The 13650-nt window shown below is 45.3% G+C and overlaps 1 protein-coding gene across 1 annotated transcript; it reads right to left on the bottom strand.

The window, feature by feature from the left end:
- Positions 1–5395: 5395 nt before the first annotated feature.
- Positions 5396–11691, bottom strand: LOC126526013 (uncharacterized). The gene is made up of 4 exons (XM_055067633.1): positions 11415–11691; positions 8007–8037; positions 6133–7835; positions 5396–5538 (listed from the first exon to the last, which is right to left on the bottom strand). The coding sequence occupies exons 1-3, from the start codon at positions 11458–11460 to the stop codon at positions 6182–6184; spliced, it is 1731 nt and encodes a 576-aa protein (XP_054923608.1). The 5' UTR covers positions 11461–11691; the 3' UTR covers positions 5396–5538; positions 6133–6181.
- Positions 11692–13650: the final 1959 nt, after the last annotated feature.

Genomic DNA, 13650 nt, shown 5'->3' with positions numbered 1-13650 from the left:
CTCCTCCATTGTGAATTTTCCGCATATGTTCATCATTGGCATGGACGACCTCGCTTTTCACCACGTCCTGCTGAACAAAAGAGCCGAAGGCAAAAGTAGGCAGTGGACGTTTCTCAACGTGTTTCAAGATATTGTGGGCTGCAGATTTCACGCGCTCATTTACTTTATCCTGGAGGGTAAGTTCCACTGCTGATTGCGATAGGAATTTTGATTGGTCCCTTTTTTCCGACTGCTTTCACGATATCGTCAGCTGGAGATATCAGACGTTGTTCTCCTACAATCTGCAGGGCAGCTTCCACTGCCAGCTGTGATAAGATTGGAGTAGGAATATGTTTATTATCTGAAGCAATCTCACCGATAACGGAGCAGCTTCTGAATATTTGCACAGATCAGCTGCGTGACAGCTCCAATTGCCTCCAGTAGCCGAACAATAGCGGTCTCAGGGCCTGTAAACCTCTTTGTTACTTATACTTTTGCAAAACAGATACGTATTGTGGCAGTGGGATCGTTTCCCGCGAAAGGCCCCAGACCTTAAAAGCAACTTTGCAAGTGTCTTTTTACCTTTCAACAAGGCTTATTTGACTTAAAATTTGTAGGTAACAAGCTGAGATGATGGTGCGTAAAGTGAGCTATCACGTAGTTTCACCTGGATAGTTCTATTATAATGCTTAATTTAGGTCGGAACATCTTTAACAAGTGACTTCCTGCGAAGTTCGGAAGCAGAAAGAGAGCGAACTAGGACAGGAAAGACAGGGGGCTCGTAAGTAGCTATCTGTAAAAGTATTTTGTTTGTTAATGCAGCATTCTTCTAGCATAAGTAAACAGTATGAAAATATTGGGCCTCAAACGTTAACAATGTTGATGCAAAATACTTCTAAAAACACAAAACTTCTTGCTTTTTGCAGAGCCAAATAAACCCGCAAAATTGACGGATGTGTTCACCTATGACGTCACATAAAAGCACCACTTCAGTAATATATTTTAAAATAAGATGTGCCATTCTACCAAGCTTAACACATGTTTAAGAAAATTACCTCCAATAAACGTACGCTTCATGGAAAGCTCAAAGAGGGCTTAAGCCACCAAAATTTTCTGCCAGGAAAATGCTTTGGTGAAACCTCACCCGCACAATGGCCAACTAACCCAATTTTGTACCCCCAAAAATCGGCGATAATCGCTTTTGTAATGATGGACTTTCCGTGTGAAATGACCCGGTGATAACCTTTCTCGAATGCTTCTCGAGACATATTTCTATTTACATGCTAGAAGGAGCAGAGGAAATCATACTAGTGACAAAGTTTTTATTATCTAATAATAGTTGTAGGTGAAGTGGCTAACAGTCGTTTAACAAGTATTACGGCTTTCTAAGCCTTATGGCTGTCCACCGGCACTTAAAAAAAAACGAATAAAAAAATGAACATATCTAATGGAATTGAAGTGTACTATCCTTTAATATATTGCAGGAGTAATCTTACGGAGTGCGCCCTTCTTCAATTAGAAAATCAGCAGTGCTGGAGTCGTAGCTTGGCGAAAGTGTGACGCGTCTTATGCAATATGTGGAGTGGAAGGAAACAGCCTTTATTTTTCATTACAAAGTTATTCCTGCGGTCAGTGATGGAAAAACTGGTACGACGCACGTTTCCATTAATGTAACAAACTTCATGATAAACTGGACTTTTTTTTTGGGCTGCTAGTACGCCTGAGCTTCAAATATATCCGTATTTCACAATTTGTGGCAAATATAGCACTTCTTCGGGCCGTGCTACGGCTGCTAAGCGACACGCAAATATATCTGCATTTCATGAAAGAGCTGCTGTATCGATTTCACTAGCTTCCAGCACAGCACGAAACTCTTTTTTGTCCGTTTAGTTCCTGGTATATATTCTACTAGAACATAGTAAATAAGTAACAGCCTGCAACTTTCGAATGCCCCAAGTGCCAGCTCTAAAAGAATGCATCTTGGATGGTTTCGGAAATAAGACTTAAAAAAAAAAACAATGCAACATCAGCACTCATAACGCGCTTCTCTTTGGTGACGTCAAAGTGCGCGCGAAGCAAAGCGAGTGCTTCTAAGCGGCAAGAATCCAAGTTATGATAATGAGAGCTTCCGCATCGGGGTCGTTTCTCGTTTTTGCTGCCATTTTTGTTTTACGTTGTTGTTAATGGCTCAATGAAATAAGCACCAGCTTTAAAAAAAAAAAAAAGATTGGAATGGTTCCCCACAATACGAAAAGTGTCATTTCGCAGCGCTATTTTACTTACACGAATAAAAGGAGCCGCTGCACGCCAAAAAAAAAAGAAAGGACACAGGAAAAACAAAGGTGGATTAGAAGCTGTAGTTAATTTTATCTTTCATCTGTTAGTCCTCGACATACGTCACTAATAGCGCTGGTACCACATGGCGCTTGCAAGAAATAATTTAAGATTTTTTTTATATTTTCCGTATTGAAAATATTTACAGTAAGACATAGGACGGGAAATATGCTTTTGATATGCCTACACTCTTTATATCACACTACAAGTTGAGTTCTGCTCGACAAAAAATATCCTAGGTGGAACAAAAACTGTTGTAGATTTAAAAAGATGGACATGACTCGGACATGACTCAGTCACGCAACCTCTGGATCTTGAATCAGACACGCTGCTGTTGCGCCACCGGCAGCCTGATATCAGTCTGACAAATGCACCAATAATTCGCTTTGCCGTGCCAGGTGAAGTTTGTTTGTTCTTTCATAATTTTCACCACCTGGGGTCCTTTGACGTGCATCTTAATCTCAATACACAAGCACTTCTCAATTCAGCCTTTATCTAGAGGCCATGAGGTCGGGATTGAACCCGCCAACTCGATCCCAGCCGCGCAACGCCATAGCCATTATCTACCGTAGCAGGTGCCTCTTGATACACGCATGGGCGCTCGTAATCATAGATGCCTGTTATCAAGAAGCAATATTTGGGGTTATGCAATTCTCCCAGGATCAGCTTATACCAACACGCATTGCCCCCTTTTCGTATTTGAGACAATTATTCGGAATAGCGCAATTCTTTAATAGGAATGGTACAGTTTATAATCCCTTCAGTGAAACGGCCAGTGAATGTACAACGTGTCACGGCACCAAAGTAGGTAAGATTTTATCCGACTGCAGCACAGGCGACATATCAAGTCCTGTAGTAGCACTAGTAGTAGTAGTATTAGTAGGGGTGGTAAACAACTTTCTTTTGTCCGAGATGGCGTTTAGGCATGAGGGTAGTGGGAGGGCCCGTCCTCTTCTTCCACAGGCGGCGGCCAGGCCTTGCACTTGGGCGGCTTCTTCGGCCGTCTGGACGACCCGGAGTACTGGCATAACGTACTGAAGAAGTAACCTTTGAATGCGTGAGCACGAAGAGTGCCAAATAAAAGAAAATGTATGTCTGCAAATCCAGTCCCATAGTGCATATATATATATATATATATACCAGTGAGAAGTTGTACAAGATACTGCAACTGACAGTAGTCGGGTCCACTCCAGACAGACGACCATCAGTTGCACTAAGCTTCTCGAACAGGCAGGGCGTGTGTCAAGGTCAAGGGAATTCCAAAACAACACTTCGTGCTAAACGCGATTTAAATCATGGACCTGGAAACTCAGAGGCACGACGTAATGCTAACGCACTTCTTTCACATTTACAGCTAAATCGCCACGTATACATTGCTTGAACTGGTTTGAATTAGTTGCGTGTTCATCATGGAATGCGGCATTTCTTACCGTTTTTATTATTTACATTGTTATGGCGCTGCAGGTGACCATTGCCGCGTTCTTTGTCCCGAACGTTATGTGTTATATTGCACCGAAACGAATTCTGCTGTTTACGCGCCGAAACCGCCATTTTATTATGAGGCCTGCCGTAATGGGAGACGTTCGATTGTTTTCACCACCACGGGATCCTTAACGTGGTCCCATTGCACGGGATACGGGCGTTTTTGCATTACGCCCACATCAAAATGCGGCCGCTGCGGCCGGGATTTGATAACGTGGCCGATCGTGCGCTATATTGGTTTCTCCCCTCTTTACAAAGCCACCAGGTGGCCAAGGAGAAAACGCGAAACCTTTTTTTTTTTTTCATACATCATACATCGCAACACGTCTTCTATATTTCGCTTTCGCAAGTTCTTTTTTTTTTTCTACTTCGTAGAAGTTGCTGCGCGAGCAGCTGCACGTCAACGAACAAAACGCTTGTTGCCAACGCGAAATTGTTCGCATTCAAAGCAGGCAGACATCGCATAATATACGTGTACACTTTCGAAGTGCGTTGTTCAAGTTCATTATATAAGTTAGACAAATAATTAACCTATAATGCTGCCATTAAAATATATGCGAAATGCGTATGACATGTCACTGGTTCCACCGAAGAGAGGGCCCACATTTTTGAGCGTATAACGTTGCAATAACACGAAAAAATATATATATCCGAGAGCAAGCCGCTCAAACACGCGACCTAAAAGTACAAGCATATGTTTTTATTTGTTTAAAATCGTGATACAGAAATGGCTAACGGCGCTGCTGAATTTAACTTTGAGGGACTGTCAGATCTTACCTATTTCACACAATTTCTTCCAGAGCAGTTTTCTGGTTGTCACTGCGGATGGACGCTTCAATGCTAACACGACTCTGTAAAAGCTCAGGTGCATTCTTGCCATATTAATGGCTGGTATCGTGCCAATTATAGGGTCTTACAAGCAATCACTTATTTCAGAACTCTGTGTCTGTTGCTTCCTATAACACGCTTTGTAATTACTGACCGTGTCTTAAGTGTTGCAGCGGTCGGATTGACAAGTCTTATTTCAGTGACGCAACCGTCAGTAGTGTCAAGACTGTCAGGATTCGCACAGGTTTGTTAGTTTACATTTACTTCGCTGAGGCGGGAACGATGATTGTGATCTTATGTTATTCCCACAAAAAAATTTGTGCTCATGGGTTGTCAGTCATATTCAGTGGTTTTCCGCACCATTAAAATCACACTCATTTGAACATTCTTGCGTGGCCAGCAGCTTCTAAACTGACGCTGTTAGACCTCTGAAAGGCGGGAAAGGTTACTAACTGTGCATAAAATTGATGTGCGTTGAAGTGAGGTGGTTGAGTGCGGTGATCGCGGGACACTTGGACACGATGACTTACACAGTGACCATTAGATTCCTATAAAAAGATAGTTTTTTGTAATAATGGCTTTGAAAGGTATCTTACAAAACGTGTCTTCGACATAAGTACGTCTCGTCTTTTGAGGAACAAGAATTATTTTTTCACAAGTCTCCCTGGAACTTAAAGTACTGTTCACCACTGCGCAACTTGTAGAGGTTGAATTCTGATAAATGTCGAAGACATTAGGGCCTGTAATGCCATTAACCACACGTACTTATCCGTAGAGATGAAAATAAACATGTTTATTCTCAGTCAGCTTGTGTGCTTCAGTGTATTGGGCCGTTTACAGTTGAGTTGATCTTTATTATTCCGCAACAAGTAGTTCCATGCACATGATATGAAGAGCAAAGCAAGGCTCCAAGTCCTGAAATGAAACAAAATCGGGTAGACGAATGTAGGAGTTTATGTTCGCAACGCAGTGTTTTTTTGTGTGTGTGTGTAACTTAGCACAATGTAGCCGTGGTTGTGTTAAGAAAGCTCACATTTTCAGCTTTCTTCTAAGTATGGAACGCCCTCCCGCTATGCGAAATAACCTAGTAAACCACTGGAAGATTTCTTAAGCTAAGACTACACCCTTTTACACTTTTTACACTGTCGATTAGACTATTCTGTGACATTTTCAGGACCTGCCATTTGCTGTTAGAACCACGTTCACTGTGTCAGCCATCACCTCATTCCATGACAAGTGCACCCCTTCTATTAAGATCACTGACGCCGAGAAGCACTCAGGCTATTGCTGAAGAATGGAAGACTACCTGAGAACGCAGACAGCTGATCATGAACTTCCGTTGGCGACATTGTTCAGGTGTCCGCACTGAATATGAAGGATACGGTGATGAGAAGAGCTTGTCTCATTCTTCTCCCTCTCCTTAATAATTTACAACTATTTTGTTTGCTCTACGCCTTTTCGAAAAGCTGCGGCATTAAACTGGTACAGGTGTCCCCACGCCATACTTACTCGGCGTTTTTGCATGGAAAGTGGGTGCGTTCCTCATGCCTATGCTTCTCTACTCTTCCAGCCCTCCTTCAAAACTTTCTTCGTCATCCCTGTTCTCCTCCTCGGCGTAGTCTTCGTAGGCACCAACGTCGTCAACCTGTCCTTTCTGACCTCCTTTGGTGCCGTTCTCCTGAGCCGGCTCGATGGGTCTCCACTTCTGGCCCTTCGTATCCTGACCACCACCACCAAAGTATTCGTCAGGTACCGGCAACCTGTCAGTTTCCTTCTGATCTGAACACTTGTGGTGACTTTTTTGGCCACCCTTCCAGCATGGTCTGGATGGAACCTGAGGATTCTGTGGGCGCTGGCGATATTGGGGATGTTGGGGATACTGGGGATACCGATGCTGTTGTTTTTGTCCTTTGTAATTCCATGAGTGGGAACCAGGGCGATGTTGCCTCTTTGGGCCCTTCTGGCGGTGCGGACGCCGTTCACGTTGTGGACGTTCGTAATGCTTCATGACGTGTCGTTCTTGAGGCTCCTGTATACTCTGTGGTCGCTGATGGTGTTGCTGGCCTTTGATGTTTATAGGGCGATGTTGCTGCGGTTGCTGGCCTTTGATGTGTATAGGGTGATGTTCCTGCGGTTGCTGGCCTTTGATGTGTGTAGGGTGATGTTGCTGCGGTTGCTGGCCTTTGATGTGCATAGGGTGATGTTGCTGCGGTTGCTGGCCTTTGATGTGTATAGGGTGATGTTGCTGCGGTTGCTGGCCTTTGATGTGTATAGGGTGATGTTGCTGCGGTTGCTGGCCTTTGATGTGTATAGGGTGATGTTGCTGCGGTTGCTGGCCTTTGATGTTTATAGGGCGATGTTGCTGCGGTTGCTGGCCTTTGATGTGTATAGGGTGATGTTGCTGCGGTTGCTGGCCTTTGATGTGTATAGGGTGATGTTGCTGCGGTTGCTGGCCTTTGATGTGTATAGGGTGATGTTGCTGCGGTTGCTGGCCTTTGATGTGTATAGGGTGATGTTGCTGCGGTAGCTGGCCTTTGATGTTTATAGGGCGCTGTTGCGGCTCTTGCTCTTGTTGCTGCTGGCCTTTGATATTTATTGGGCGATGTTGTTGCATCACTTCCTCATGTTGCTGCTGGCCTTTGATATTTATTGGGCGATGTTCTTGCGGCACTTGCTCATGTTCCTGCTGGCCTTTGACATTTATTGGGCGCTGTTCTTGCGGCTCTTCCTCCTGTTGCTGCTGGCCTTCGATATTTATTGAGCGCTGTTCTTGCGCTTCTTGCTCCTGTTGCTGCTGGCCTGTGATATCTATTGGGCGCTGTTCTTGCGGCTCTTCCTCCTCTTGCTGCTGGCCTTTGACATTTATTGGGCGCTGTTCTTGCGGCTCTTCCTCCTGTTGCTGCTCGCCTTTGATATTTATTGGGTGCTGTTCTTGCGGCTCTTCCTCCTCTTGCTGCTGGCCTTTGACATTTATTGGGCGCTGTTCTTGCGGCTCTTCCTCCTGTTGCTGCTGGCCTGTGATATCTATTGGGCGCTGTTCTTGCGGCTCTTGCTCCTGCTGTTGCTGGCCTTTGATATTTATTGGGCGCTGTTCTTGCGGCTCTTGCTCCTGTTGCTGCTGGCCTTTGATATTTATTGGGCGCTGTTGTTGCTGCTTCACTCCTGCGGTCTGTTCAGCAAAGCCATCGTCTTGGTCGCCGTTCAGGCTGGCACTGTGGGACAGCGGACGCAGGAAGGTATTATTATTGGAGTAGTACTGTCATCAGTATATTTCTGATTTAACTTATTCCACACTTAACTGCTCGAGTTTGCAATTAGGTTAACAAAAATAACGGCTCAGATATACTTCTAAATTCATCTTCAGAAAAGAAGTTGTTACTTGCCTTTCTTCTCCATTATAACTTTCGGCAGCCGCTGAGAAAGAAAGACGGGGAGGTTTGCTCAGTGATTTTTGTTTAGAGGAAATTCAGTGACATTTTATGGTTTACTATGTAGCGACCGTCCGTCACTATGTTGTCCAGGCTTCGCGGAAATCCAGTTTATCTCGCCTTCCCTCGCCGTGGGGGTTAGTGCCCCCTGCTCTTTTTTTGGAATCGAGGTGGCTGCCCGACAGAGGTGCTACCACAGCGACTCGGCAAACCTGCTTTTACATTTGAATAAAGCCAGTCGACTCTCCGTTCTCAACGTGTCAAAACGTGTATTTCTTGCCTCCGCTAAACCGAACTCCGAACAAGTGGTGACCCAGGACATTTACGTTTTTTTTAGTACACTAGCCATGGACGACGCTGTTCCTACTCCTGCTGCCGTAGCCGACGCCACAATTACGTCTCCTGTCATCGCCGCAGAGTTTCAGCTTCCCAGCTTTTCGCCCAAGAATCCCCGAGTTTGGTTTATAAAAGCAGAGGCCCGTTTTCAACTGCGGCGCATCACTTCACAGATCGCAAAGTACCTGCACGTAGTCACCCCGCTATGCTCCAACATCGCTGATGCCATAGACGACTTGCTAGCAGGTAGACCTTCGGCCATCGCATACGACGACCCTAGGCACACGGTCCTACAACACCTCCAGCCATCGCAACAGTGTGGGTTCCAACAGCTCCTCTGCGAGGAACTCGGCGACCGACGATGATGGTCTTTAAGGGTTACGGACTGGATTACAAGGGAAGGGAAGCGTAGCAGGGGGCGGGGGCGTAGGGGGCGTAGTCAGTGCAGTCGAGATGCTCTATGGGTCAGAAATTCGTATTCCAGGCCGGTTTTTAGGCACCCATCAATGCACAACGACAGCGGCTGCGCAGCACAAAGGCTAGATTCCTGGCTCGACAAGCTTCGACCTACTACCCCACGTATCGTCCCACGGGCGATATGTCCCATCGTCCCACGGGCGATACGTTTAGTTTCTTACAATGAACACAACCACGTTCGTCTTTCTGCGAGGCAACTCTATCAGGCCACCATTGACTCCTTTCTATAAAGGCCCCTTTCGTTTGGTTTCACGTTCAGAGAAAGCCTTGAAGAATCACGTTCGCGGAAAAGAAGATACATTGTCGTGCGACCGCGTGAAGCCAGCTTATCTTGAACATTAACTCTTCATTCCTTCCGCCATTCACACCTAAGCTTCTGGCAATCTAGGATTGGAGGGGGGGGGGGGGGGTGAGCCTATGTAGTGACCGTCTATCCCTACGATGTCCTCACTTCGCGGAAATCCAGTTTTCCCCGCCTTTCCTTGCTGTGGGGCTCATTGACCCTGATCTTTCTTGGAATCGAGGTGGCTGTGTGACTGGGGCGCCACCACAGCGACTCGGAAAATCTGCTTTTACTTGTGAATAAAGTTAATCGACTCTCTGTTCGCAACCGCTCAAAACGTGTATTCCTTGCCTCTTCTAAACCGAGCTCCCAAGAACTATAAAACAGCGCCTACAATTTTGAGCAAAATTTCACAAGACCTTATTATGATATTGCTCTGCGCGAAACTATCACATAAAGGCACGCAACATAATACTTGAAGAAAAAAACCAGTCACAAAACACAAAGGACAAGAAGAGAGGTTCACACCCCAATGACTGGTCGTTGTGGTGTGAACCTCTCTTCTTGTCCTTTGTGTCTTGGGACTGGTCTTTTCCTTCAACTATGTACAAACTGGCCCGGATTTCATCCCTTCAACATAATACTTGTGGGGACCTTCGTTCTGCACATTGAAAAAACCTAAATTTAGACGTTTATTAGCTCAACACGGGGAGCACTGCTAAAATCGGGATAAGAATGACAGAGCCGGTCAACTCAAGTAGATATTTGATTATAATCATTACCTGAATTGTGGGCGTTGTCCCGGCCAGGTTTCTTGGGCTGTTCAGTATGTTGAGCACAGGGAAATACGTTGGACTTCGCGATCTCTCGGAGAACATTTACAAAGCTTTTTACGCGATCCACATATACGCTCCTTTTGCTTCTATGCTTACAGTAAGAAGGCTCTTTCTACTAGGCAACTGCTCTGATAATGTTTCTTTATAAATACGTATACATTTTGATATTTAAGAAAACAGAGCGAGTGTTTCTTCAGCTAAGGACATATACTTCGGGGGTTCCCGACTTTGTTATTATTTCAGCGAAAATTGAGGCGGTCAAACGTATCGGTGGAAAGTAATCGCCTTTTGTTTTGCGAGATGGGGCGCTGATTTCCAGAAAAAAAAAATAGATTAGGTAATGGCGATGAAGAGCACTTTTGTGACTTGCAGATCTGACAAGTACGAAAACCTGTCAATCAAAAACTAAATGATTGTGCACCGCCAAACATGATTTTGGTAATTTCAGTCATCAGCACTACCGGCCAAAAGAAACTCCGGTGTACTCCGCGCGCTATCTTTTTAAAAAATAATTGTTGAACTTTGCTTTTGAGCAAACGCCTGTCACTGTCCCCGCCTTTCCAATTTTAGGGGCGTCTTAAAAAGTAATATTTGCCCCTATTCATTATAGTTTTTACCGAATGCCCTCGAACGACGGCTAAATGTAGTTCTACAAAAAGATATCCCGTTACTTTATTTTAAACGGAAAAATTCAGCCCATACTTAGAATCTTGTATGGTCATCCGTATTATTATTAGTTGCCTAAAGTAGGAAAAGAAATGCTTCACAAGAATGACGGAAGGGTTGTAGCTTCTGTCAACGGCAAGATGGTGTGGGAGCTTAAACGAGTCGATGCCACGTGCCTTTCGTTTTAGCGTGTTATACAGCTTAGCCTGCATCGTTTCAGTCCAAAGTGGCTGTTCGGTGATGTATTACAAATTTCTATTTTTTTTTTTTAGAAAACGCAGCTTTAATTAGTGTTCTTGGTTTCTTCCTTTATTTCGAAAGTTCTTGATACTGACATTGTGTGTCTTTAACGCTGAACATGGCAGCCTCTCGTCGAATCAACTTTAAAAACAGTTTTCCTAATAAGATTACCAATGCGGCTCAGTACTCCAGGAAACATATTTAATAAGGCGAATTGACTGAAAACACACTTCTAACGCCCGTCGTTTTCATGCAGTCATAGGATGTGAGACGGAAGGCTTCGAAAGTAAAAAAGAGATTCTACGAGAAAAAGAAATACAGATATTGTATACCGAGCTTGCGCTAGGCTAGTTTATGCCTGCAAACACTCTAGAATTCCAGAAACCCCCTTTGTGGAAGCAACTGACGTCATCAAACCGCGAGACGCTTACATGTGCGATTTAATGCAATAAATAAGGCAACCTGTCTCAGTTGATCATCCCTAAGCAAAGTTGAGGTCTTAAAGGACAATGAACATAGCCTTACCTAAAGAGAGCGTCAGGGCGCAGATGAGAAATACATATCCATTCATGGCGACCGCACAAGTCAAATCACTGGAGGCAAACCGCTATATAGGTGGTGAAGCGCCCATTGTGAGGAGGCCTCCAAATTGTAGCTTCTAACGGGGCCAATAAATGTTGCCGATTGGTGGGCACCTTTCTGGCAACAATCTCATCGACCATTCAACCTGCTGCCAATTTTTTAAGAGAGTGCGCGACCAATCGTCTGTTCTTGATAGTTGCGGCCGCAATCGGAGTGAATCGTCTCGTAACGGAAGGAAAACAAAAGAAGAACCACATGTCTCACGTGCCAAAGCGCCTTTATTGTTTTCCCTAGTTCTCGCAAATCAAGAGTTATAGTTCTTGTGACATTTCCGTTGGTACTGTTCAAAGAATCTTCCGATGATATATTTCCAAGAAATTTGGCATGAGAAACTAACTCTATACGCTAATTTCTTTCTGATTCTCTGGGAGAGAAGCCGTCTCAACTTCATTCTTCAAACACGGATGAAAGGCCTGTGTTTTTTATTGGCATTGGGTTCCCGTTTCATCACAGCAGGGCTTCTCAATATCAACTCAGGAACAGGTACAAACACGGAGGCTCCTTTAATTTGCCATCGGAGATCGTTGAAAAACTGAGCACCTGCGCTCACGTGTAGCGCGTTTGGAGACGTAAATCATTCCATTCATCTCTTTGTGTGCTCCATCGTGCTAATGACGCAAATTTTGAAGCAGCAAGATTGCCTATTGAAGGATGTGCGTCGTGATAACTCTTCACATAAAGGTGCCTGCTTATAAAGAAAAGAAAGAAAAACGAAATGCTCATTGGATCTTATCGAATAGCTGCTCGCGGAAGCGCAGAGTCTATACGGCTTCTTGAATAGCGTCACACTGCGTTTAGGAGCAGCTCCCAATGCAGGGCATCACTGCTGTTGCTGAGAGTGCGAGGGTTTGCGCAGTTAGAAGGTATGAGGTGTATAAAGTCACTGACCTGGTCACATCGATTGGGAAGGCTACTGCTGCACTTGACAACCTTTATGGGGCTTTCATTTTATATTTCGTTGCTATTCACGTTCTCAATCATCCAGGCATCCAAATACTAGATCTCTGCTCAACCACATAAGCAGAAATTCGTAGGTATAAGGTTCATCTTTAAAGGTTCACTTACATGGCCTTTCTGTGTACGTCGCCCAATGAGTCCGTGGCTCCCTTTGTATGCCGAAAGAGATGCTATTAGGTTCATGTCATTTAAGCTGAAAATTAAAGGGGCCTTGTACCTCATCTTTATGGAAGTCGAGAGACTCACTTAAAATAGACCATTTCAAAAATATTTTGCTGCAAGAAGTACCTCAACACGCTCAGAAGAAGCGCGAGGTAATGGCGATCAAAGGTTGCGTACGATCCCGTTCGCTGTGCTCCCGTTGCTTCTTCAGTGCCTTGCACTGCCAAGGCTACGGCGGAGCGCGACATGCCACGAGGCTCTCAGCCTTCTGAACGTCAGCGTGGGGCAGAGGTGAAATTTCATCCTGCTTGTCCGCGTCGACGCCACTACTTATGATTTTGGCGCCCACGACGCGCCAAACGAAGCCGAACGCGGTTGTTCTCTGCGAGGCGCAATTCGCTCAGTCAGGCGACTTCGTCACCGCACTACCCGTGCCCGCGCTATCTATGCTACGTCGTCATCGCCATCATCATCACCACCACCACGATCATCATCATCATCATCATCATCATCATCATCATCTCTTATGTCCACTGCAAGGACGCAGCAGACCGAATCTACGTGAAACAGCATTGCTTATGCGTGGCGTCTGCTTTGTGCACGAATGGGCTATAGTGCGCGCTCACCCTCATAAGCTCCAGTCGGGCCATGGCACGTGGTGCCAAGCGGCTTTGTCCTGCACCAGCTTCACCAACAGATAGTAGTCACATCCAACTTGCCCATTGTGAAGAGCTAATAGCTCAATGCGAAGCGAAGTCTTGCAAGGCGTCTAACTAGGAGGGGCCAGGACTTAGCGCACGCTGGCAAGGGTGCGTGGGTTCTGACCTCAAGCTTCGCGTAGTTCGAGGCAAGTTGCGTGTTCAAAACTGGTCGAAATTAGCGAGACCCGATGGCTGCGATTCCGACAAGCAAGGGTGGCCAAAGTTTAATTTCTGTGCGGGCGGCCACGGCCGAGCGTCTGCAAAGGACAGTCGGCTTCTTCCAGAAATACGTAATTATT

This window comes from Dermacentor andersoni, chromosome 8, assembly GCF_023375885.2.
Source record: "Dermacentor andersoni chromosome 8, qqDerAnde1_hic_scaffold, whole genome shotgun sequence".
Lineage (NCBI taxonomy): Eukaryota > Metazoa > Arthropoda > Arachnida > Ixodida > Ixodidae > Dermacentor > Dermacentor andersoni.
Note: the sequence above shows the minus strand (reverse complement) of the source record. Positions and strands in the feature narration are given on the sequence as shown.

Excerpts from the sequence above, each read along its gene's own strand:
- LOC126526013 (XM_055067633.1), bottom strand. The coding sequence starts at position 11,460 with ATGAATGGATATGTATTTCTCATCTGCGCCCTGACGCTCTCTTTAG. Across the intron at positions 8,038-11,414 it reads CGCCCTGACGCTCTCTTTAG|CGGCTGCCGAAAGTTATAAT; the intron begins GTAAGGCTATGT and ends TTTCTTTCTCAG. Across the intron at positions 7,836-8,006 it reads AGTTATAATGGAGAAGAAAG|TGCCAGCCTGAACGGCGACC; the intron begins GCAAGTAACAAC and ends GCTGTCCCACAG.